A 25,908-nucleotide genomic window follows, 5' to 3' on the forward strand; every position below is an offset into this window, starting at 1 on the left:
ACCAGGTGCAAGCTGCTTTCGTTCGCCATTCGAGACTCGCTGAAAGCCAGAGTTTTAATTCTTTTCTAGCAGAGCTACAAAAAAATGGTTCAAATGGCTCTGAGCACTATTGGACTTAACTTCTGAGGTCACCAGTCCCATAGAACTTACAACTACTTAAACCTAACTAACCTAAGGACATCACACACGTCCTTGCCCGAGGCATGGTTGCGTGGTTGCAGACTGTAGCGCCTAGAACCGCTCGGCCACCCCGGCCGGCTCAGAGCTACAAGCAGGCAGATAAAAACTCAATAAGGGAATCGTAAGACAACGCTTGAGTGAAATTCGCCTTGCTACTTTCAGTAAGCCTTAGTGTCAGAGCGAAAACCTTACGGTACTGCCAAATTCATAATGCCAGTTATGTTTTCTGCAGACATATTTTTTGTTGTTGTGAATACATAATTTTATCTATGGAATGCCACATTTTCTTAATGCTTGTGAATGATACAAAAAATGAAGTAAATACAGACCTTTTCGAAGTCAAAAGTCGGTAATATCCTACTAATTCGTGTTAAAATAGGCTCAATCGTCTTACAGACACTTAATGCTTTATTAAGATAGACTGCCGTCGTGATGTTTCTGTAGTAAGCTGAATTCAATTTGTATTAGTACAGTGAATATTTTAATTGCATTTTCCATTAGTTTACTAAACGCAACAGTAATCATCAAAGAGAAATTAATCAGCAAAAGAATTTTCTTTCACGACATCTAAAACGATTTGACAATGCTGAAGTTGTTTACAAATTCTACGCCAGTAGAAACCTACTGGTTCCAACGATACCATTATACCAGAGTAGTTTTAAGAGTATTTTCGTCTAGAAATGAATTGCCTTGACGGTTGACCGATCAAGAGCGGGAAAGGTAAAATTTTACGAATATATGACGAGAGGGACAGGTGCTTGAGAGAAGACTTCTCTATCAATACAAGTGCCTGAGAGACGACTTTCCTATCAATCTCCTGGACAGTTTTGTTTCTCAAATCAACACAGTGCGTTATCATGCAGTAGCACAGGTGATGTAGTTGTGTTGCTCGATTTTCTTACACTGAGACCGAAAGGTGTCTCAGTTGTTGGCAACAAATTCCAGCTGTGTTGCACACAGCCCTTGGGGCAGAATTCGTAGCCCAAAACACACTTTTGGAGCTATCAGGTGTAAAATATTATGTTCACACTACTCTTTGCTCGAGTTTATGTCTTTTGAGGGGCTCAGCCTTTCATTTCTTCTTAGGAAGTTAACGAAAACGGCATCATAACACGTCACCAGTAACAGTGCTGCATACGAATGCTCAATGAGCGACCTGATGACGTTCAATAATAGTCACTCCGTTGATTTTTGTTGTTCCGAATTAGAGCATGCAGTACTCCTACACCAGACTTCTGAACTTTTCCTGTTGAATGCAAATGTCGCGTGACGGTAAAATGGTAATCTATCACATATATCAGTAGTCGAGACTTCCTTAAATTGGAAAATCATTCATGCCAGAACGATCTTTGTTGAAACAAGAATATCTTTTTCTGGCTTATTTTTTCCAAAAGCACTCGCTCCACACACAATTCAAATCTTTCTAGCTCCCTCCTCTGCATTCACCCCTCTGTTATACCAAAAGTAAACGATGTGTTGCAGATGTTACACCTATTTCCACTTGCGACTCAGTTTTGCAACGTTTAACTGTAGTTCATGATTTTCAAGCATCCAAAATCCAATGCTTAACTGCAAGATGATAATAGAACTTCAATATCGAAAATGACAGTTGATACATACACTGACAGCGTGGCGCCGCGTTCACATGGGCGGCGCCGGATTTCAGGCGGCGGGTGGCGTCTGGCCGGTGGCCGGTAGCCGCTGCAGCGCGAGGGAAACGCTCGAGCGTTAGCTGTTATGATCGCGACGCAACTACGAGCTGTCCTGCGGAATTGTTTCTGGAATACTTGTTATTGCTGGTGGGTAGAATGTAAAGCGTATTATGTTCGATGTTCAGTCAGCCTCATAACCTGAGATCGAAATGTGGTAAAAAAAAAAAAAAAAGTACAGTTGGACGCAAACAGGCGACTATAAGTTTACAACGCACGTCGCTTGCCACTTTTTTTTCCGCGCGTTAACCACTTTTTTTTTTTTTTTTTTTTTTTTTTTTTTTTTTAAAGAGTGTTCAGTTATGAGTAGGTGGAGACAATGCGGACAGGGGTCGGAACCCGAGGCCCGGCCGCGATGTCTCCCCCCTCCCGTCCCTGAATCACTCCCTCAAAGTAGCTTTTATATTTATTTTTATTTTATTATTAAGATTTTTTTTTTTAGCAGGAACAGGGTAAATTAACAAAGGATCTTTATTGGTACAAACTTAAATACAACAGAAATGCCATTCTTCCGGCGAAAATAACAAGGTGTAGGAAAAAAAGAATAATAATCCTGATGTAAGCAAGCGGTGTGAAGCAATATACAGTGGAGTGAGGGAAAAAACACTGTGTTCTGGTATAGTGCATAAACGAAAGGAGGCGCGTGTCCATGCGCCTACTCCACTGTGGTTACAATATATAAAGTATCGCGGGGAGTCTCAGATGTCAGCAGGGCGGGAGTGTTGTCGGCGTGGGGCACCATCCAACTGAGCGGGGGTGACGTAAAGATCGCATGTAGGTAATTGGCGAAGAAGGCGCGGTAGCGCGGTCGGTGTTCGACTTGACTGTGGGCGGTTTGTAAGTACTGCCAGAAATCAAGGCGTGATTTGTCGCCATCATTATACATGTAGGTGATTGTCCATCCCTTGACCCATACAATCGCATGATTTTTGGCGGCGGGGAAATAAGTATTCTCAGGATGGATAAAAGTCCATGGGTCAATCGAGTCCGGCGGAACACGGAGGTAACAGGCAACGAACTGTCGGGCCAGTTTCCAGACGTCACTGGTGGCAGCACAAGTCAGTTGATGGACATCGTCATCCACGAGGTGGCAAATGGAACAAAGTGGAGAGTCCGGTAGTCCGATGGCGTGAAGGCGATGATTTGTGGCGAATTTTTCATTTGCGACTTGGTACCATGTTGCCCGGACGTGGGAGGGAAGAAAAGGCTGGTGGATATGACGCCAAACCGTGGGCCACCGCTTGGACGGATGTCTCACTTCAATATTGTTGCTGGATACGGAACGAAGCAGTGGGGTGTAAAAATCTTTAGGTTGAGGAGAACGCGTGGTCGGTAAGTGTGTGTGAGCGTAACTGAAGTCGACGATGAAATCAGAAATGTGCGCCAGGTGGTGCTTGATGTGTCCTACTGGTACTGGTGGTGTTATGGTTGCGGGTACAAGAATTTCCAGCAAGCTGCGCGTAAGGGAGGTGCCCCCGTGCCACTGCTTGTGCATGGTGGACATGTACAAGGACGCCGCTCGGAGTCGCACGTTGACAAGGCCGAGGCCTCCCGCTCGCGTGGGAAGGGTGAGCGTGTCGTAGCGGACCTTAAAGAGCGTACCGGCCGTAAGGAAGTATCCGAAGGCAGCCTGGAGGCTGCGTCCAATTGTTGATGGCAGCGGAAGGACCTGTGCGATGTGGACCATTCTGGACGCCACATGTTGATTGAGGTATTGGACACGTTGTAAAGAATCGAGTCGTCGGAGAAGATTTTGTCTCACCGTCGTGCGGATAGTTTGCAGTGCACGCCGAAAATTGATGGCAGAGGAGCGGCGCACGGTGGAGGTGAAAATAATATCAAGGTATCGTAGTTTTTGTACACACGGGAAAGGTGCTAAGTCGGCGTGTGAGAGGCCGCGTCCAATGGACATCGCCGCGGATTTAGCCACATTCATGGTACTGCCCGCTGCAGTGCCGTACGTTGATATCAAATCAAGTACCGTGTGTGTTTCACTCCGTGAGCGGATCAAGAGGAGGAGGTCGTCCGCATACGCACGACATTTAAAACTGTGCTGTCGCAGGGTGAGACCAGAAAGGTGGCTAGTCAGACTCCCGATGAGTGGCTCCAGGCTCAAGGCATAGAGTAGGGTCGAAAGTGGGTAGCCTTGCCGTACGGAACGCCGGATCTCCACTGGTCCCGCCACACGGCCATTAACCTGAATCAGCGATTCGGCGGTGCCGTACAGGCGCCGGATAACGTCGATAAAGGCTGGTGGAAAACCCATACGGTTCATCACTGAGAAGAGAAAAAGATGCCACACTTTGTCGAATGCGCTGCCAAAATCAATGGCAACCACTGCGGCGCGGAGTTTGCACGCCGCTGCCAGTGCAATTAAATCGCGACATTCTCCTGTGGCCGTTTGTATATTAACTGAGCCGCCCGGAGTTGTCTGTTCCGAGGATAGAATGCTAGGCAGGACCTTGCGGCATCGCGTTGCCAGTAGGCGTGTAAAAATTTTATAGTCTGCGTTTAGCAAGGTCAGGGGACGGTAATGTGCTGTCGTCACGCCTGGTGTCGGTTTGTGGATGGGTATAATAAGTCCCGTGACGAAGGACGGCGGTACGGCGTTCCCCATCGTCAGCAGTTCGTGGAACATCATTGTCCACCGTGACGCCATTAGTGTGAGGAAAGCGCGATAAAATTCTATCGGCAATCCGTCGACACCAGGTGACTTATTCAGAGCGCCTTTTTTGATGGCATCGTGGACTTCGTCACGCGTAATTGACTCCATCATCTCGGCCGCTTCGTCGTTGGTGAGGGTGCGAGTTACGTGTAGTAACACAGACTGCTCAGTGTGGTTGTCGGTGGTCTCCTCCTGGTACATTGTGCGGTAGTGGTCGACAAAGGCACTGACGATTTCGGCCTGGCAAGTGACGTGCTGGCCGTGACAGGTGTTGATCTCGGTGATGAGTTGTTGTCGTCGATGTTTCCTGTCGGAGGCGATATGATGCATGGTGGGATGTTCTTGTTCCGCCGAATCTTGACATCGGGTTCGCACCATAGCCCCCTGCAGTCTACGGCGTGTCAACGTTACAATTTGCGCCTTAATCCTGCTGCGTTCCCTCTGGGTGTCGGGGGTGGGCGGTTGGGCGTCCAGGTCGCGGAGAACGGCGTAGAAATAGTCGGTAGTGTGCCGGCGCCACGCAGCTACTTCCTTTCCATACTGAATCAAAGTACGGCGAATGGCAGGTTTGGCACATTCCAGCCACCAGGTCAAGGTCGTGCAGTATGTAGGTAAGCGACGTTCACAGGTGGCCCATGTCTCGGTAACACGTTGAAAACATTCGGGATCATTAAGATGGGTGGTGTTTAGCTTCCACGGTGCACGACTACGCCAGACCACTTGCTTGGGGAAGAGAATGTTGCAGATGTAGGCGCAGTGGTCCGAAAAGGCCAGGGGCCAAAGTTCTGCACCTTGGACTGCAGGTGTGAGTTCCCGAGAGACGTAAATTCTATCAAGGCGGCTCGCGGAGTGACTCGTCTGGTAAGTATGCCCAGGTGCGTCGCCGTGCTGAACTTCTCAAGTGCCGCGGAGCAACAGATCTCGGACGACAAGACGCAGTTCTTGACAGGTGTTGTAGTGGGGCACTTGATCTTTAGGGTGCAAGACACAATTAAAATCACCCCCAAGCAAGTAATGGTCGCAGCGTCCAAGAAACAAAGGAGCGATTTCTTCTGAATAGAAGAGGGCCCTGTCGCGTCTGCGGGTGGAGCCTGACGGAGCGTAAATGTTGACGATACGCGTCCCCATGACGGTGACGGCCATGCCTCTGGCAGATGGAAGGTACGTGAGATCGGTCACTGGAATGCCTTCTCTGGCGTACATGGCTACGCCGCGTCCCAGGTGGTCACCAGGAGAAGTATAAGTGTTATATCCCGCGACGTCTGGAAGTGTGGCCAAGTGTACTTCCTGTAGTAGTGCAATATCGACGTCTGACGCCCATATCATCTCTCGCAGCAGTTGAAGTTTCACGGGTGAGCTAATGGTGTTAGTGTTGATCGTTGCTATTCCGTAGGTTTGGAGCCGTACCCCGCCGTGTAGGGGTACTCCACCGGCGGAGAACGATGAGGGGCGAGGCAACGGCGAGTCGTGCCGTACGCCACCTGACGGCGTTATCAGCGGCGTAACGATGCTTCCGTCTGGGGTAACTCTGTCCCCAGCGTGTGGTCCGGGTCCTCATCGACGTCCTCACTCCACACCACTGAAGGCGCTGTCGTGGTGACGGTCGTATGTTCCACGTCGGTCGTAGGGGCGGAGGACGTCTCGGCGGCAGTCGCAGCGGTGGAGTCCATTGGTTCAGGAGCACCTGTGCGAGCCAATAGAGTAGGCATTGACACAGCCACAGTCGGCGTCATGTTGTGTCATTCGTGTCGTCGTGTAGGTTCTCCGAGGCCTCGTCGGGTCGGACGGCCTCTGCAGCATCAGGGGGAGGTGATCCGTCGCGTTCCGAGACCGTATGGCGCCGCCTCTTGCGCCTCTTAGGTGAACGTTGTTTGCGGGTTCGTCCCTCCGTGTCGGAAGACGGAAGAGTCGCGTCGCTCCGAGAGGAAGGCCGTCTCGGGAACGTCAATTGACGGGGCGTCCATATGGTCGGGCGGGTGGGGGTCGGAAGTCGTTGCTGTTGGTAGTGGCGCCGGAGAAGCGTCAGGCTTCGAGCGCGACGTGTCGGCCCCGGCGGTATCCGTAGCAGCTGGAAGGGTCACCGGTACGTGGGCCGACGGGTGGCGGCCGGTGGGAGGAGAAGTGAGCGCCGATGCGTAGTTGACCGGTAAAACCGCCGTCGGAGCCGGAGGTGTCACGGTAGCTGCTGGCAATTGGGTGATTCGTCGCTGAAGACACTCAGATCTGAGGTGGCCTTCTTTGCCGCACCCGGAACAGGTCTTGGGTTGGCCGTCGTATATGACAACCGCGCGGCACCCGCTAATTTGCAGGTAAGATGGCACGTGGCGATTGAGATCGATGGTGATCTGCCGTACACCGTTAAGAACGGGGTACGTTTGGAATTGCGCCCAGCGTTCGGCAGTGTGGCCATGTACAGTGCCATATGGGCGGAAAGCCGCAATAACGTCTTCCGCCGGGAGCTCGAACGGGAGTTCGAAAACTCGTATGGTGCGCATTCCTAAGCCGGCATGGTCGACGGTGACCGCTCCGACATTGCCGTCGGCGTGGCAAAAGCGTAAGCCATGGTTGGTGTCACGAAGTATTCTTTCACACACCGCGTCATTGACGACTTTGACGTACACCGTACTGCTTAATATGGACAAATGGATGCCCAAGATATCGGAAGCTGGGATCTTAGCAACGTCGCGTAGGAAGCGTTCCACCTCCAAGGCCTTTGGTCGTGCGTAGTCGTTGCAGAAGGTGAATCGTAAAGTTGATTTTCTAAAACGGTTGGCCATGGTTCTAGTGCACGTAAGCGACACGTAAGTGACGGCCGCGGAAATGTAAACAACAGCGAGCAAGCGCGCTTCGCAGGCGGAAACAGCAACACGTCCGCACTGCACGGCGGCGAAAGCCGGACTGTCACTAGACCACGGGCTCACACAGTCCGACAATCTCTCGGAAGTAGACAACACTTCCTCCTAACACTTCCGCATCTTACAGTGTTGCCAGATTGTGCAGATGGCCACACTTAGAGTTGTCAGGGGCGGTCAGTTTTATTGGCCACCTTAAGTGAATGACTCGGACTTAGTCTCTGAGGCGGCCGGCCGGCGGTCAGTTTTATTGTCTGAGACTGTACACAATAGTGTCATAAGCGTTTACCAAGAAAATTCTGTGCGTCTATGTAACCGTTTCAGGACTTTATGCTCTGTTTGTAGGTAGCGTGAATGTGGATGTGTAATTTAAAATATTATACAACGGCTAGCAACGATCCTCCTTATCTTTTTAACGAGTCGAACGAATAAATCATTAAAATTAACAATTCTAACATAAGATAACAGATAAAAGTGATTTCTTTGTATGACATGTACTAATTACGCTTCTGTTCTAGGTTTAATTGAAATTGTGTCCATTTTGCCATAGATGGACGAAGACGCATTGATGGCGGGGACAACGAACATCGTAGGGTTAGGCGTTACGCCACAATGTACGGAACTGTGCCACGAGACTACATTGTGGGACTATGGAGATCGCAGTAAAGTCGTTCGAAAAACAGGTGGATGCCAGTGTACTTCATGCAGTCATCTCAAACACATCATCGCTTGATATTTTACTATTTCTAAAATTTAAAGAACCTCTCTCACACCAGCCTGATTTAGCTTCACTGATCAGGATAGTAAAAACATGCGTATATTAAGGGAATTTTCATTGACAAAGCAGACTTATCACATTCACACAGTTCATTACTGTTCTGTCCTGATTAAATTAAGCTTAACTTAAATTCCATAAGGCAGTGAAGCAATTTCGAGGTCTCGGTGCGACGAAAATTGTCAGTCGATCTCCTGGAAACATTTGTAATAATTATTAACTTTAGGTGATCACATGGGGAAGACCGGAGATCTGCTGGTAAGACCGTGTTAGCCTATTTATTTGAAGTAACTGGATATCTTGAGCATTCAAAACGGCAGGTTCGTCCAGTGTAAATCAGACGTTCCCCACTGATCCCGTGCAACACAACGTAGTAAGCAGACACTGTCAATAATAATAATCCGTTAAATAATACGCGAACACACTTACTTTAGTTTAGTTCATGTATTAAATTCCTTCTCATACAGAATCTCATCAACATGGCGACTCGCTCAACAATACGTACATATAGATCCTTCTTTTACGACTAATCGGCAAGAAGTTTTTATTCTTTTCATAAGAGAAAACATAGATAGCAGAGAAGCTATTCCATGGAGTAAATGGACGCTCCAAGGAATAATTGGGCTTGAAACTACTTTGCATTGATAATCGGTAAGATAAGAAGAGATATTTCGAGATATATACTGAGTTATATAATTTATAAAATTTCTGAAAATATCGCGGAGAAACCGCTGCAAGAGACATTACAGTATGTTTGTCGGATTTGCAGTCAGGTCCTGGAATGAAACAGTACCTGGACTTTCCAACTGGTGGACACCCTCAGGAGCGAAGCTGAACTGCTGAGAAGCGAGACTGGTCGCCCCTCGCAGGCCATACAATGCCCATGAGGCGTGGTCAAGAAGTTGTCAGTGTTGCCCCTTAGCAGAATGATGAGCCTGTGAAGCGAATATGGGACGACTGGCTTTCGGCTAAAATCATTCGATTACGTTGTGGTAACAGACTGGTATGTAGTGTAGCCCGAGTTTGATAGATCATAATTTGTTTGCGAGCTGTTGAAGCCAACGATTTTGAGTATCAAATCAAAATTGTGGTAATGGACTGACCTTTAGTGTAGCCTAAAGTTTACGTTCGTGTCATATTTAAACTGTTGACTCAGCTGAACGCCACTCGTACTGTACCCATTTTGGCTGCTCATAGTACACAAGCAGGGCCTCCGTTGGTGAAAGCTAGAAAAGCGATACATCGCGTTCGAGACAACTGTCTCTAAGGCAGCTCCGACTGCGCATCTAGCATTCTAAGGCAAGACGTGGAACCCCGTTTTACTATGTAGTAAGGCCACCATTGGCGGCTTCAGGTCTACGCGCTGTGGACGTCCTGTGATCTACATTAGGGTGATGTCTCAGACGTCTCAGCAATCGAGCTTCTCATCTAAAGATGTTGATGATTTGAAGAGGCGAAAAATTGAGTAAAACTGGTTTTGGGATCCAGCTGCAAGCCCTCCAAACAATCATGAAGGAACGTATGTTCAAATACCAACGTTAGAATGTTTGTCTTGCTGTAAAATATATCTTACGGTTACCTTGTATCATTCGGAAACGCTGCATTGAACTGTCACGAATATTTAACATATTTTAAATGAAGTGCCTTCTGCGCCGATTTCACTAAACGATTTTTTCTCCACAAATCATATTAATTCAGGAAATAATGTACATCCTGATTTTGGGAATTGGTAAGAGATATTCTTTGAATTCTCTTGAAGTTTTTGCGTTATGATGGTCATTCTAAATCCTGACCGACGTAATGAAATTGAAGTAACGTTCATGAAAAACTATATTCAATGTCAAATGTTAATTAAAATGAAGAATGTCGCAACAGCTACAGCGATGAAGGGTGAAATAAAGCACAGCTGGTACAGAATACACAAACTATATTTATTATCCTTTTTGTGACGGAAGTGTATGACTCGAGCTTTGGAAATGGATGGCTCATAGCCTTCTGATGAGGAATATTTGGGCGGAGTGAAGAAAAGGTGTTGTTTTACGTTCCTGACTGTCGGAATTTATTTCAATTTGCAAGCCAAATTTTAAACCATTTTGTAGAGCCATAAGTGCGAGCACTTATGAAACAGTCTGTGGCTATAATATAACATGGTTGTATCGTAAGAGTGAGGAGGTTTTCCACAGAAAAAGAGCAACACATGGAAAATACTGACAACAATAAGGAACACGATGATGGCGACATCAGGGAATAATTTTCACGGCACTAGAGGGAGCTTTAGAGGGTAAGAACTGTAGGGTGAGGTAGTGGCTGGAATATATCCGACAAATACTTGTCGATTCAGGCTGCAAGTGCTGCTCTGAGATTAAGGGAGAAATTCATGGCGGATGTCATCAACCATACAGAAGACTATTGATTCCAAAAATAAAAATGGAGATACGTTCGAAGGAACTCCTTAGCGCTTTACGAAAGCAAAGTATAATGTACCAGCATCAGGCTTCACCTTCTCTCAACATTACCAGCAACATAATACTGAATGCTACATGCACCCGTCAATATTACATCTTTGGATCTACATTCTTAAATTAGTATAACTGATTCATGTATTTTAAATTAGAGTGTTTACTTTGACAGAAGAAATTGGCTGATTTTGGTACCGGTAGATCAGTGCATAGCAAATATCGACTAGCTATGAATATGCGGTGTCTGAGCAATGCCAAGGGACGGAAATGTTTTGACACTCTACGACATATGCAGTCTTTTGATCTACAAACAATAGAAATACTGTGCCCGAAAGGCTTCTGCTTGCAGTCAACGTGGAAGATTGTAAATTATGATTACGTAAGAGATGAAGTAGAATGTGAAATAGAATAGAACAGAAGTCTTGATCTCGATAAAACATATGATAAAATTCAGTGGAAATGACTCTTCTAAAGTAAGAACGATATATGCTGAGATTCGAAGGAATGGAGAGTGCTATTAAACTTATACTTGTACCAAACAAAAACTATAGAAACTTATGGAAGCATAAGCACAGAAAAAATCAGAAGAGGGGGCACGGCAAGGATGTTCCTGATCGCCATACTTGTGTATTGTGTATTGTGTGTATTGAAACCGGGGACCTAGAAACGACGGAGAGGCTTCGTCCCGCCGTAGCCCCACAACAGGCCACAGCAGTCCACCCACCCCACCGCCGCCCTACGCCGATCCCAGGGTTATTGTGCGGTATGCATCAAACAACACGAACGCCACGTGCTGTTAACACGAAGCGTGAAATCCGCGCTAGCGGAACATTACGAGAATTGCAGCCAAGATGCAGATTTTCTACAACATACGTATCCTGACCAAGGAACGCAACCGCAACATTTATAGGTAGAAAGTCCGAGAACCGGTAGACCTTCTGAGAGCGAATACAATTTCAATAAAGGTGATACAGACTTCCAGGTTCGTGGCTTCCGCCTTCAGGGATGTAGATATGCAGTTGAGCCATCTAAGAACGAAAGTAATTTTAAACCTAGAAAATCAAGGGAGTGAAATGTTACATTACTGCTAAACTACCGTACAGTTTACTACTTCAGTTTTATTCACACGGATTCATAATTTATGCTTTATGCGTTAGTTAATTACAATTATTAGTTCTCAAATGTTCTACATGTCAAATTAAGTACAAAATACCTGTTTTATACCTTTCTGCAGCCTTAAAATTTATGATTTAGTAGTCAAGTGTTAATAGAGATGATTTCAGTAGGATTCCAGCTTCGTTGTTTCCCACCAGCAAGGAAGTAAATAAGCGGTAATGGTGCGTGAGAAAAGGAAAATAAATTTAATAGTATTAAATCACACAGAAAAATCACCTCAGAGTCACCGGTGAAAGTAAATTATTCCTTTTCGAGCACATTCTAAGGTATAATTGCAACTCTGAAACGTTTTCGATGTAGAGAGACTTGGAAATAAAGGCAGAAGAAAACCAAGAAACAAGATTATACATTAACTGATGCAGAGCATGGTGCACCGAAATTACGAAAAAAGTACCGACAAAAGATGTGAACAGCGACAGTAACGAGGCATAGTCTTTAACAAAAGATAGCTGGATAATGCAAGGATTACGTCAGCTGTTGTATTATAGTAACTCCTGAAATGTTCCTGAACAATATATTAACGAATATCTGACACGTCTTCAAATGTCTGTGCAAATGTTAGTGCGAAATACAGTGAAAGATTCGCTTAAGATGTGCTGTTGCAGTACTATTACACACACGCACGCGCGCGCGCACACACACACACACACACACACACACACACACACACACACACACACACACTATTTAGTACACTAAGTCGATGCTTGGTATCATAGAAATGACTGTATGAAAGAAAGTATTAGTGAACTAGCGAAGATTGTGACGTCTATGTAAGAATTGGTCGATGGCCCATTGACAAAATTCTACATACAGGACGCTACAGAGTATGTATTCGCTGTTAACTTTCAGTATGATGTCCAGTAGTAACACTTACATGCGATTTGGCTTCATAAGAGTAAAATACACAAAAATAGCAGAGATTCGAAGCGGAGCAACACTACACAATACTACGACAACTCTCCTACTGAAGAAGTCTTGTACTTTTCGTAATTCCAAACATAAAATTACACCTTTTGTTGCTTGTTCCGTGTACAGCACATTCTCGTTTAATATCACTTCTTGCAACCGCTTTCCCTAAGAGACGGAGTATATTGATGATACAGTTTCAAATGTCGCTGAATTTTGTCTTACCGGTTCGTTATACAAAAAGTTATACATGCAGAAGAAACGCTTAGTCTGAATGACTGATATGCAATGAGAATACTTCCATAACTTAATAACATAAAGATAAAATTTAAAATATGCATGTGTCTTCATTCACATTGTAGTTTTGAGCACAAAGTATTGTTTTTACATCCAAATTTTCTTTTATTTTTCAGAAATTCATACATACAAATTATGTTTAAGTTAGGAAATACGTTACATCGGATTTTGTTGTCATGTACATTCATCATGTTTCCTCCACTGTAACCTTGTTCTATAATCATGCACCTAAGTAGTAAAGTCGGAAAAAAGTGAGAAATTAACTGTGCTCCGTATACCATATAAACATAATTGCTAGTATTCCCATGTTGCCATCCAATAACCAAACTTTCTCTAAAATAAATATGTCACAAATATAGCAAAATTACTTGTACTGGATACATTTTCTCTAATTGGTAGACATAAGTTTCAAGAGAGAATCGGAATGTGTAAATCAAAAGTCGCGATAATCTCTTAACTTTAGGAATATGCGTTCAAAGAAGGCACAAAGAAGCTTCAAGTGAAATTCTGATATCAGTAAAATTCAAGGACTGTGAGCTAACCGAAATAAAGAGTTACAGATGTATTTACATTCTTTGTTGGATCCCATAGAAGTCCGGAATACGGATTTCGTCTGGTGTGGCTTCCTTGTGATTTCTGAATTTAATTCGAAGTGCCTTCCAGTTGAGAGGCTTAGGTAAGCAGAGAGTTAACGGTGAGGTTGGGCGCGTCGACCACGACTCTCTTGAAGTCTGCATATTCGCAGCAGTACGAGTAGCCCATCTTCTGGTTATTGGCCCTCCAGGTTAACCAGCTGATCTTGGTGCATACGTCTTTGCAGATGAAGTAGTCAGAGCCAGGGTTCTTAATGTACGGGTTGTTTACACCTAGGAACACTACAGCTGCCTTAGTATCCTCTCTATACAGAATCTTCCAAAAGAGCTTCGGCACTGGAATGTAGTTTGTGCCGTTAGTATAAAGGTACAACTCCGTCTCGGTATTTCTCACGTTGGGCAGCGTTGTGATTCCGTGCGTACCCGTGTAGATTTGCAGCTCGACGAGGTTTGTTGCAACATAGGAATGTACATTGTCCTCCATGAGTTTCCAGTTGCCACCATTGAATGTTTGCCACTGCGGTGCAGCATTCATGTAGAAGAATGTGACGTATTCCTGCGCGCCAAGGCTGAAATCAGACTTAGCAGTGAGGTGTCCTTTGGAAAGGAAGTAGTCGGTCGTTAGAGAAATGTACCTGGACCCCAAGTTAGGGTCCCCCAGCAGTTTGCCGACCGTGTCGATCTGCGTGGTCCTTCTGTATTGATTATCCATGTCAATGTTGGGGAAGAAGGTGCCATTCAACCAGTCGGGCCGGGGGAAACCGGTCTGGCTGCCCCCTATTTCGCGGACCATCGTGAAGTGGTCGTACACCGTGCTGTAGGAGCGACCGTCGAAGCAGGCGTCGATGAGCGTGTAGAAGTCGGGGCCGACCTGGAAGCCCAGCTGGATCTCCTGATACTGACTTCTGCTGCCGCACGTTTTGGCCGGATTCCTCTCCGATGGTTTCGGCTGGGACACGCATCGGAGATCACTGAAGTTGTAGGGCCTACTGCCGATGGTGAAGGTGGTGCCGGAGATGCAGGTGGCTGTCGCCAGCGGCTGTCTCGTCACCACGAGGGCGTTGTCGGGACACGCGACGATGATCTGCTGGTTCTGCCTGAGCAATATTTTCCCCGAGGAGTCCGGCGTGACGAAGCCGTGCACGTCTTTGCTTCCGCCGGGCTTCAGCAGCAGCGGCTGAGGGTAGGGCATCTTGGATTTGTTTACGTCCACCGAACAGCCTGTAATTTGAATAGAAATGTCATTATAACTGAACTGATAACTCAGTTTCACAACAGGCTGCAAAAATATAATTGCGTAGGTTTCCGCGGCCAGAGTCAGTCGACATAAAAGTTTTCTGGGTATGGTACCGCGTCATAATGTAAAAAACCACTGCTACTGGAGGAAAACCAACGTCTCGGCCACGATTGCAGCGGCCTTCTTCTGGGTCTTGCTAACCACCTCAGATGAACTTTGGAACCAGGTGAATGCAGCTTCGATATCTGTATAACAGGACGCCATTCGCTCCTCAAACGCGTCCATGCCGTCACGCACGCAACAAGCTATCGGGCCCCATGGTGGATCCTGTGCCTAGCAGGCAGCAGGACACATGCTAAATCGCAGAGACTGAAATGTTAATCATTTCTGCAGAACCTACTACTGTACATGTCCTCTGAATATGAACGTCCTATCTGTAATTGTTCGCCAACGGCCTTGCCACAGTGGCTACACCGGTTCCCGTCAGATCACCGAACTTAAGCGCTGTCGGGCTGGCCTAGCACTTGGATGGGTGACCATCCGGTCTTCCGAGCGCTGTTGGCAAGCGGGGTGAACTCAGCCTTGTGAGGCAAACTGAGGAGCTACTTCACTGAGGAGTAGCGGCTCCGGTCTCGGAAACTGACATACGGCCGGCAGAGCGGTGTGCTGACCACATGCCCCTCCATATCCTCATCCAGTGACGCCTGCGGGCTGAGAATGACACAGCGGCCTGTCGGTACCTTTCGGACTTCATGGCCTGTTCGGGAGTAGTAGTAAAGTATCTCTAACTGTTCAAGGTGCTCTGTTTTGTCTGGACGTGAGTATATAATGTACGAGGGGATATCAATAAGTAATGCAACACATTTCTTTTTCTGAAAGCAGCTTGGTTTTATTCAGAATTCCAGTACACCATATCATTCTCCTTTCTTTTTGGCTACAAAATTCTATTTTTCAACGCATATTATCGTTCAGTGCGACGGCTTTACGTCACCTTACTGGCAGGTCCTGTATACCCTCATACTGCCACTCTACTGGTCGACATGTTGCTGTATCAGGGCACTTTGACCTATTGAATTACATCCTCTTACCGGTAGCCATTCCCGGGGAGCGCATCTTTCATTGAGCCAGAGAGATGGAAGTCGAAGGTGAGAGAACCGGGCTGGGTCTTCCCAGAAGAAGGCCACTGCAATCGTGGCCGAAACGGTGCTTTTTCTCCAGCAGCAGTAGTTGTTTACATTATGACGCGGTACCATACCCAGAAAACTTTTAGGGTGCAAAAAGATTAGAATATAGAATGCTGTCAAAGAATTTGCGCACAGTGTCTGACATTTTCTTACCGACACTAATTCATTTACTTGAAATTTTTATCATAGTCAGAGCAAGAGTTTGCTGTTGCTTCATCCAAAATCACAAAACAGGTTAACCTACCCAAGAGAGAGTGAAATACACTAGGATTTCAAAAAGAATGTAATACACTGCTGCCCATCGAAGTTGCAACAACGGAAGGATGTTGTTGTTGTTGTGGTCTTCAGTCCTGAGACTGGTTTGATGCAGCTCTCCATGCTACTCTATCCTGTGCAAGCTTCTTCATCTCCCAATACCTACTGCAACCTACATCCTTCTGACTCCCTCTACGATTTTTACCCTCCACGCTTCCCTCCAATACTAAATTGGTGATCCCTTGATGCCTCAGAACATGTCCTACCAACCGATCCCTTCTACTAGTCAAGTTGTGCCACTTCTCTTCTCCCAATCCTATTCAATACCTCCTCATTAGTTATATGATCTACCCATCTAATCTTCAGCATTCTTCTGTAGCACCACATTTCGAATGCTTCTATTCTCTTCTTGTCCAAAATAGTTATCGTCCGTGTTTCACTTCCATTCATGGCTACGCTCCATACAAATACTTTCAGAAACGACTTCCTGACACTTAAATCTATACTCGATGTTAACAATTTCTCTTCTTCAGAAACCCTTTTCTTGCCATTGCCAGTCTACATTTTATATCCTCTCTACTTCGACCATCATCAGTTATTTTGCTCCCCAAATAGCAAAACTCCTTTACTACTTTAAGTGTCTCATTTCCTAATCTAATTCCCCCAGAATCACCTGATTTAATTCGAACATTCCATTATCCTGGTTTTGCTTTTGTTGATGTTCATCTTATATCCTCCTTTCAAGACACTATCCATTCCGTTCAACTGTTCTTCCAAGTCCTTTGCTGTCTCTGACAGAATTACAATGTCGTCGGCGAACCTCAAAGTTTTTATTTCTTCTTTATGGATTTTAATACCTACTCCGAATTTTTCTTTTGTTTCCTTCACTGCTTGCTCAATATACAGATTGAATACCGTCGGGGATAGGCTACAACCCTGTCTCACTGCCTTCCCAACCACAGCTTCCCTTTCATGTCCCTCGACTCTTATAACTGCCATCTGGTTTCTGTACAAATTGTAAATAGCCTTTCGCTCCCTGTATTTTACCATTGCCACCTTCGGAATTTGAAAGAGAGTATTCCAGTCAACATTGTCAAAAGCTTTCTCTAAGTCTACAAATGCTAGGAACGTAGGTTTGCCTTTCCTTAATCAAGCTTCTAAGATAAGTCGTAGGGTTAGTATTGCCTCACGTGTTCCAATATTTCTGAAATTTTATTGTATTAGGGGGAACAAACGACTAAAGTGGTCTGTTAGTTTGTAATCGCAGTTAGCAGCGACGTTAAATCACTTGTGGTACCTCCGCTACTGGCCACATTCACAGCGCCAGCAGCCCAGCGTGAAGGGAATGTCGGTCCACATCGAGTGAGCGCCAGAGGCGCATTCTGCAAACTCGCGTGGGATAGTCCAGCGGATGCCCTAGCCTCGCTTAAGAAAGGGAAGAATGTGGCGAACATTGTGAAACGTTGAGATAACCGACGGACCCATTCAAACACTGAGATGGAGCGCAGATACAAAGCACCAAGATTTCGCACAGAGAGGCGTGTAAAACTAAAGAACTGCGGAAGAAGTCAGCCGGCTTAAAGAAAAACACAAAAAAAGTTTCCTGTGCGGTAGAGTGGTTGCTTATAAATCACAAATTCCAGAAAATTCTTAGACGAACCCGAAACATGAGACTATCTAGGCCTCAGGCAGAGACAGGCGTTACAAAGAAGTTTTGCGTGGTTGCTTTCACAGCAACTAATGAACGAAGTGAAACATTGGAACAATGTGCGACCAAAGCTGATAGCAGCGCGACAATAAAAACGTGAGAAAGACACCAGTTTATCAATCACATATCAGCTCACACAAAATAGAAAATTGCCACACTGCACAGGAGGCGTAATCATGGATCGGCGATCAGTCATCAGGCGGCCTTGCAAATTTAGTCCGCCAATGACAGCGCCAAGAGGTGGAAATATTCGACGCGTCTGTGAGCTTAGAGATTAATGAAAAGCGAAGATCACAGTTGGGGAGACAGCGTGGAAGCAAGAGGACGTGGGGCTCCTCCATCCATCCCCTACATCTGCCTCCCGACACCGCGATATCTGTTTCGGCTGCGGCAACACACAGCGACAACGCGGATTCCGTACCTGGCCGTAGGAGGCTCTCTGATGAGTGCTGCGAACTCGACGTCACCGCTACGAGGCGACACGCCGTAACGGCTCAGCGTCTGCTGCCAATGTCACCACACGACGAACGACCGAGAACGATGGTGAGATGATTCATTCCCCTCCATCCCCTCCCCCCTCCCATTCCCCACTCCCCTTCTTCCCCCTAAATAAGTAAGTCGTATCCACGCCGAGTTAAATCGGCCTTCAGATTTGTAATTTTATGGAGAAAAAGTACAGCGATAAAAGGTAATGTCATATTGAAAATAAAATTGTGTAAATCAATAGTGATGTCATAGAAACAGTTCATTATTTTTTTATTTCGGATAATGCGTGATAACATGTGCAAGTAGGCTATTGGATAACGTCGGAAGACATATGTCGGATAATGCCATTGTACAGGGTGTTACAAAAAGGTACGGGCAAACTTTCAGGAAACGTTCCTCACACACAAAGAAAGAAAATATGTTATGTGGACATGTGTTCGGAAACGCTTACTTTCCATGTTAGAGCTCATTTTATTACTTCTCTTCAAATCACATTAATCATGGAATGGAAACACACAGCAACAGAACGTACCAGCGTGACTTCAAACACTTTGTTACAGGAAATGTTCAAAATGTCTCCTGCTGGAGAGCTTCTGTAAAGTTTGGAAGGTAGGAGACGAGGTACTGGCAGAAGTAAAGCTGTGAGTACCGGGCGTGAGTCGTGCTTCGGTAGCTCAGTTGGTCGAGCACTTGCCCGCGAAAGGCAAAGGTCCCGAGTTCGAGTCTCGGTCGGGAACACAGTTTTAATCTGCCAGAAAGTTTCATGATAACGTACTTCATTGAGCGTAGGTGGAAGAACATGGGGCCCAATCAAAACATCACCAACAATGCCTGCCCAAACGTTCACAGAAAAATCTGTGTTGACGACGTGATTGCACAATTGCGTGTGGATTCTCGTCAGCCCATACATGTTGAGTGTGAAAATTTACAATTTGATCACGTTGGAATGAAGCCTCATCCGTAAAGAGAACATTTGTACTGAAATGAGGATTGACACATTGTTGGATGAACCATTCGCAGAAATGTACCCGTGGAGGCCAATCAGCTGCTAATAGTGCCTGCACATGCTGTACATGGTACGGAAACAACTGGTTCTCCCGTAGCACTCTCCATACAGTGACGTGGTCAACGTTACCTTGTACTGCAGCAACTTCTCTGACGCTGACATTAGGGTTATCGTCAACTGCACGAAGACTTGCCTCGTCCATTGCAGGTGTCCTCGTCGTTCTAGGTCTTCTCCAGTCGCGAGTCATAGGCTGGAATGTTCCGTGCTTCCTAAGACGCCGATCAATTGCTTCGAACGTCTTCCTGTCGGGACACCTTCGTTTTGGAAATCTGTCTCGATACAAACGTACCGCGCCACGGCTATTGCCTCGTGCTAATCCATACATTTGTAAACATTGCACTGACTGCAAAACCACGTTCGTGATGAACACTAACCTGTTGATGCTACGTATTGATGTGCTTGATGCTAGTACTGTAGAACAACATTACCTTCCTTCAATTGGGCCAACTGGCGGTGAATCGAGGAAGTACAGTACATACTGACGGAACTAAAATGAGCTCTAACATTGAAATTAAGCGTTTCCGGACACATGTCCACATAACATCTTTTCTTTATTTGTGTGTGAGGAATGTTTCCTGAAAGTTTGGCCGTACCTTTTTGTAACACCCTGTATACAAAGAAGACTTGGCTAGAACGTTGTAGTGAAATGCAAGAAGACCTGCATAAATCGTTACTTGCCACAGGGAGCGGCAGTTGACCCTCAACGTACACAAATGCAAAGTATTGCGCGTTATTATATGGTTACAAGACTGCTAAACACGCGTTGGAAGCAGTAACATCCAACATGTCTAGAAATGTGCTTACGAAGCGGTTTAAAATGTAACGACCACATGAAACTAGTCGCAGGTGTGTCAGGTTCCAAACTGACTCATTGGGCTACATCTGAGGAACCGTGGTCACGCCAGGAAGGAGAGGATGGAGTCTCATACTCCTTCACAGAGCGTAGGGGGACGATGCGGGAGACCCGCACCGCCGTGCTAGACAAGGTCCTAGTGGAGGTGGTTTGCTATTGCCTTCCTCCGACCGAAATTGGGATGAATGATGATGACGAAGACGACACAACAACACCCAGTCATCTCGAGGCAGGTGAAAATCCCTGACCACGCCAGGAATCGAACCCGGGACCTCGTGCTCGGAAGCGAGAACGCTACCGCGGGACCACAAGCGGCGGACAGCAAGGAGATAACATAACGAAATCCTTTCTAGACTGACACCTCAATATTGCTCGGCAGTTTGGGACTCGCACACGTGCAGTACTGATGGTGAAGATAGAGAATACCCACAGAAGAGGAGGGCCTTTCGTGACAGGTTCGCTTAAAAATCGTCAAAGAGTCGCGGAGGTGTTCAACTCCAGCGGCTGTAGCAACAACAAAGGCTTTGCCAAGCACAGTATGGATTCCTGTTAGAATTCCATGAGTGTAGTTTCTTGGAAGAATCAACCTACGTGCTACTACTTGCTATCTATATCACGCGAAAATGGCTTGAATATATAGTTAGAGGCATCCAAACTCACACGGAAGCTTGGTAACAATCGTTCTTCCCGCGTACTATTTGCGGCTACAACGGGAAAGCTGGAAGAGTTAATGGTACACGAAGTATCTCCGCCGTACACCATAAGGTAGCTTGTGGAGTACAGCCACAAATGTAGATGTAAATGAGGAATAGATGGACAAGAGAAAAAATGGAAGAGTAAGCAAATCTGGTGTTTCAAAAGTAAGTTTACATTGAGCTTCGGTTCTGAGTTTGGACTTAAGGCGAATAGACAGGGACTATAATGGAAAATGAAGAAGTTCACTGTGAGGGACGAGGTGTGGTACGTGTGGTACGTGTCAGTGTCGTCGTAACTGCCGTCCGCTTCACGTCTGCTGTGCAGAGAGCTTCGTTAATTATTAAGTATTAACTGTATTATTCTTACTTGTCACTTCATCTTCCGTGTGTTTTTGCTTTTAGGAAGCTTTAATTATCGAGTGCTAGTAACAGTGTTCCATAGATTTCGTGTTTGTTTTGAATACAGTCAGAGAGTCCCTTTAGACAACCATAGTGCCAGTAGTGCTACTGTTTGTTTTCAATACAGTCCAGAGACAGGTAGTGCTATTTTCATTGTTTTGTACAAGAAGTGGCTAGCAACCACAGTTTAGTCAGCCGCCTTTAGTGAATTAGCAGTCCAGCTAAAAATTGATGAACTCTCTACAGTAAATTGATTTCTTAGGATGGATAGGATGTGTGACTGCTGTGTACGGACGCAGGAGGAGCTGGCCACTGTTCGCGAACAGCTGAACGTGTTGATGGCCGCAGTCAGCCGTCTTCAGGCTGCTGCTTCGGAGTGTAGCGGCAGTGGGGAGTCTGGTGCGTCGCATGGTACACCCCAGCTGTTACATGCTTCACCCACTGTCCCTGCTGTCGAGACATCTTCGCGGGTACCGGGCGCGGTTGGGTCACCCTCCCCCCAAGGGGAGTGGTGGGTTCAGCGGCGTTCACGGCGCACGAGGCGGAGGGTCAATGTGGAGGCTGGCCGTGTGGCATCGCCCGCTCTGCCTGTGGGTGGACATGTGGCCGCTCCTTCAGCAAGGTCCGAGCAGGCACACGGGGGGAGGGGTTTATTAGTTATTGGGAGCTCCAACGTTAGGCGGGTGGTGGAGCCCCTTAGAGAAATAGCGGAAAGGTCGGGGAAGAAGGCCAGTGTTCACTCTGTCTGCTTGCCGGGGGTCTCATCCGAGATGTGGAGGAGGCCCTGCCGGCGGCGATAGAGAGCACTGGGTGCACCCGACTGCAAATTGTTGCTCATGTCGGCACCAGTGACTCCTGCCGTCTGGGTTCAGAGGTCATCCTCAGTTCGTACTGGCGGCTGGCGGAATTGGTGAAGGCGGAAAGCCTCGCTCGCGGGGTGAAATCAGAGCTAACTATTTGTAGTATCGTTCCCAGAACCGATCGCGGTCCTCTGGTTTGGAGCCGCGTGGAAGGCTTAAACCAGAGGCTCAGACAATTCTGCGTAGATCTGGGGTGCAAATTTCTCGACCTCCGCTATCGGGTGGAGAAATGTAGGGTCCCCCTGAATAGGTCAGGCGTGCACTACACGCCGGAAGCGGCTACAAGGGTAGCGGAGTACGTGTGGAGTGCACATGTGGGTTTTTTAGGTTAGAGAATTCCCTCCCTAGGCCCGACAAGACGCCTCCTGAGACGCAGCAAGGTAGGAGTAGGCAAAATGCAACAGGGAATAACAATATTAATGTGCTAATAGTATACTGCAGGAGCGTCTATAGAAAGGTCCCAGAACTGCTCTCATTAATAAACGGTCACAACGCCCATATAGTACTAGGGACGGAAAGTTGGCTGAAACCAGACGTAAACAGTAACGAAATCCTAAACTCAGATTGGAATGTATAGAGACAGGCTGGACAGTGAAGGGGGAGGCGTGTTTATAGCGATAAGAAGTGCAATAGTATCGAAGGAAATTGACGGAGATCCGAAATGTGAAATAATTTGGGTGAAGGTCACGGTTAAAGCAGGCCCAGACATGGTAATTGGATGTCTCTATAGGCCCCCTGGCTCAGCAGCTTTTGTGGCAGAGCACCTGAAGGATAATTTGGATAATATTTCGAGTAGGTTTCCCCACCATGTTATAGCTCTGGGTGGAGATTTTAATTTGCCAGATATAGACTGGGAGACTCAAACGTTCATAACGGGTGGCAGGGACAAAGAATCCAGTGAAATTTTTCTAAGTGCTTTATCTGAAAACTACCTTGAGCAGTTAAACAGAGAACCGACTCGTGGCGATAACATATTAGACCTTCTGGTGACAAACAGACCCGAACTATTTGAAACAGTTAACGCAGAACAGAGAATCAGCGATCATAAAGCGGTTACTGCATCGATGATTTCAGCCGTAAATAGAAATATTTAAAAAGGTAGGAAGATTTCTCTGTTTAGCAAAAGTGACAAAAGGCAGATTACAGAGAACCTGACGGCTCAACACAAAAGTTTTGTCTCAAGTACAGATAGTGTTGAGGATCAGTGGACAAAGTTCAAAACCATCGTACAATATGCGTTAGATGAGTATGTGCCAAGCAAGATCGTAAGAGATGGAAAAGAGCCACCGTGGTACAACAACCGAGTTAGGAAACTGCTGCGGAAGCAAAGGGAACTTCACAGCAAACATAAACATAGCCAAAGCCTTGCAGACAAACAAAAATTACGCGAAGCGAAATGTAGTGTGAGGAGGGCTATGCGAGAGGCGTTCAATGAATTCGAAAGTAAAATTCTATGTACTGACTTGGCAGAAAATCCTAAGAAATTTTGGTCTTATGTCAAAGTGGTAGGTGGCTCAAAACAAAATGTCCAGACACTCTGTGACCAAAATGGTACTGAAACAGAGGATGACAGACTAAAGGCCGAAATACTAAATGTCTTTTTCCAAAGATGTTTCACAGAGGAAGACTGCACTGTAGTTCCTTCTCTAGATTGTCGCACAGATGACAAAATGGTAGATATGGAAATAGACGACAGAGGGATAGAGAAGCAATTAAAATCGCTCAAAAGAGGAAAGGCCGCTGGACCTGATGGGATACCAGTTCGATTTTACACAGAGTACGCGAAGGAACTTGCCCCTCTTCTTGCAGCGGTGTACCGTAGGTCTCTAGAAGAGCGTAGCGTTCCAAAGGATTGGAAAAGGGCACAGTTCATCCCCGTTTTCAAGAAGGGACGTCGAACAGATGTGCAGAACTATAGACCTATATCTCTCACGTCGATCAGTTGTAGAATTTTGGAACACGTATTATGTTCGAGTATAATGACTTTTCTGGAGACTAGAAATCTACTCTGTAGGAATCAGCATGGGTTTCGAAAAAGACGGTCGTGTGAAACCCAGCTCGCGCTATTCGTCCACGAGACTCAGAGAGCCATAGACACGGGTTCACAGGTAGATGCCGTGTTTCTCGACTTCCGCAAGGCGTTCGATACAGTTCCCCACAGTCGTTTATTGAACAAAGTAAGAGCATATGGACTATCAGACCAATTGTGTGATTGGATTGAAGAGTTCCTAGATAACAGAACGCAGCATGTCATTCTCAATGGAGAGAAGTCTTCCGAAGTAAGAGTGATTTCAGGTGTGCCGCAGGGGAGTGTCATAGGACCGTTGCTATTCACAATATACATAAATGACCTTGTGGATGACATCGGAAGTTCACTGAGGCGTTTTGCAGATGATGCTGTGGTGTATCGAGAGGTTGTAACAATGGAAAATTGTACTAAAATGCAGGAGGATCTGCAGCGAATCGACGAATGGTGCAGGGAGTGGCAATTGAGTCTCAATGTAGACAAGTGTAATGTGCTGCGAATACATAGAAAGATAGTTCCCTTATCATTTAACTACAAAATAGCATGTCAGCAATTGGAAGCAGTTAATTCCATAAATTATCTGGGAGTACGCATTAGGAGTGATTTAAAATGGAATGATCATATAAAGTTGATCGTCGGTAAAGCGGGTGCCAGACTGAGATTCATTGGAAGAATCCTAAGGAAATGCAATCCGAAAACAAAGGAAGTAGGTTACAGTACGCTTGTTCGCCCACTGCTTGAATACTGCTCAACAGTGTAGGATCCGTACCAGATGGGATTGATAGAAGAGATAGAGAAGATCCAACGGAGAGCAGCGCGCTTCGTTACAGGATCATTTAATAATCGCGAAAGCGTTACGGAGATGATAGATAAACTCCAGTGGAAGACTCTGCAGGAGAGACGCTCAGTAGCTCGGTACGGGCTTTTGTTAAAGTTTCGAGAACATACATTCACCGAAGAGTCAAGCAGTATATTACTCCCTACTATGTATATCTCGCGAAGAGACCATGAGGATAAAATCAGAGATATTAGAGCCCACACAGAAGCATACCGACAATCCTTCATTCCACGAACAATACGAGACTGGAATAGAAGGGAGAACCGATAGAGGTACTCAGGGTACCCTCCGCCACACACCGTCAGGTGGCTTGCGGAGTATGGATGTAGATGTATATGTAGATGTACCTGCGTGGGGCTGCGGGGAGGCGTGTCCAGCCATGGCGAGAAGAGCCAGCAGCAGCAGGGCGGCCATCGTGGAGTTCTTCGGACTGAAGAGGCCACCCGTCGCCACCCGTTTATATTGCGGCGCGTGTCCGCTATCGGGTAAATTTCCGCAAGTGGCTTGAAGAAACCACTTCTGAAAGCCGATTGGACATGGAATCACACACGGAATCTGACTACCTTCAATTTCGTAGAAGCTGCTTTCGCAAGCTAGAGAAAAGGTTTCCTAGTTCCTTGAGCCTTTCTGGAACTACTCGCCGAACTTGCCAGTTGCTGCTAGTTTTTGAGACACTCTCAGAAGCT

General features: G+C 46.2%; 1 protein-coding gene and 1 pseudogene across 1 annotated transcript; one reads left to right on the forward strand and one right to left on the reverse strand.

The window, feature by feature from the left end:
* Positions 1 to 13,109: 13,109 nt before the first annotated feature.
* Positions 13,110 to 25,637, reverse strand: LOC124622450. The gene is made up of 2 exons (XM_047148154.1): positions 25,570 to 25,637; positions 13,110 to 14,836 (listed from the first exon to the last, which is right to left on the reverse strand). The coding sequence occupies exons 1-2, from the start codon at positions 25,634 to 25,636 to the stop codon at positions 13,695 to 13,697; spliced, it is 1,209 nt and encodes a 402-aa protein (XP_047004110.1). The 5' UTR covers position 25,637; the 3' UTR covers positions 13,110 to 13,694.
* On the forward strand, positions 15,299 to 15,416 carry LOC124561158 (annotated as a pseudogene).
* Positions 25,638 to 25,908: the final 271 nt, after the last annotated feature.

Source organism: Schistocerca americana, chromosome 1 (assembly GCF_021461395.2).
Source record: "Schistocerca americana isolate TAMUIC-IGC-003095 chromosome 1, iqSchAmer2.1, whole genome shotgun sequence".
Lineage (NCBI taxonomy): Eukaryota > Metazoa > Arthropoda > Insecta > Orthoptera > Acrididae > Schistocerca > Schistocerca americana.

Coding starts and splice junctions, on each gene's coding strand:
- LOC124622450 (XM_047148154.1), bottom strand. CDS start 25,636: ATGGCCGCCCTGCTGCTGCTGGCTCTTCTCGCCATGGCTGGACACGCC. Junction 14,837..25,569: donor CTCCCCGCAGCCCCACGCAG/GTACATCTACAT, acceptor TTCAAATTACAG/GCTGTTCGGTGGACGTAAAC.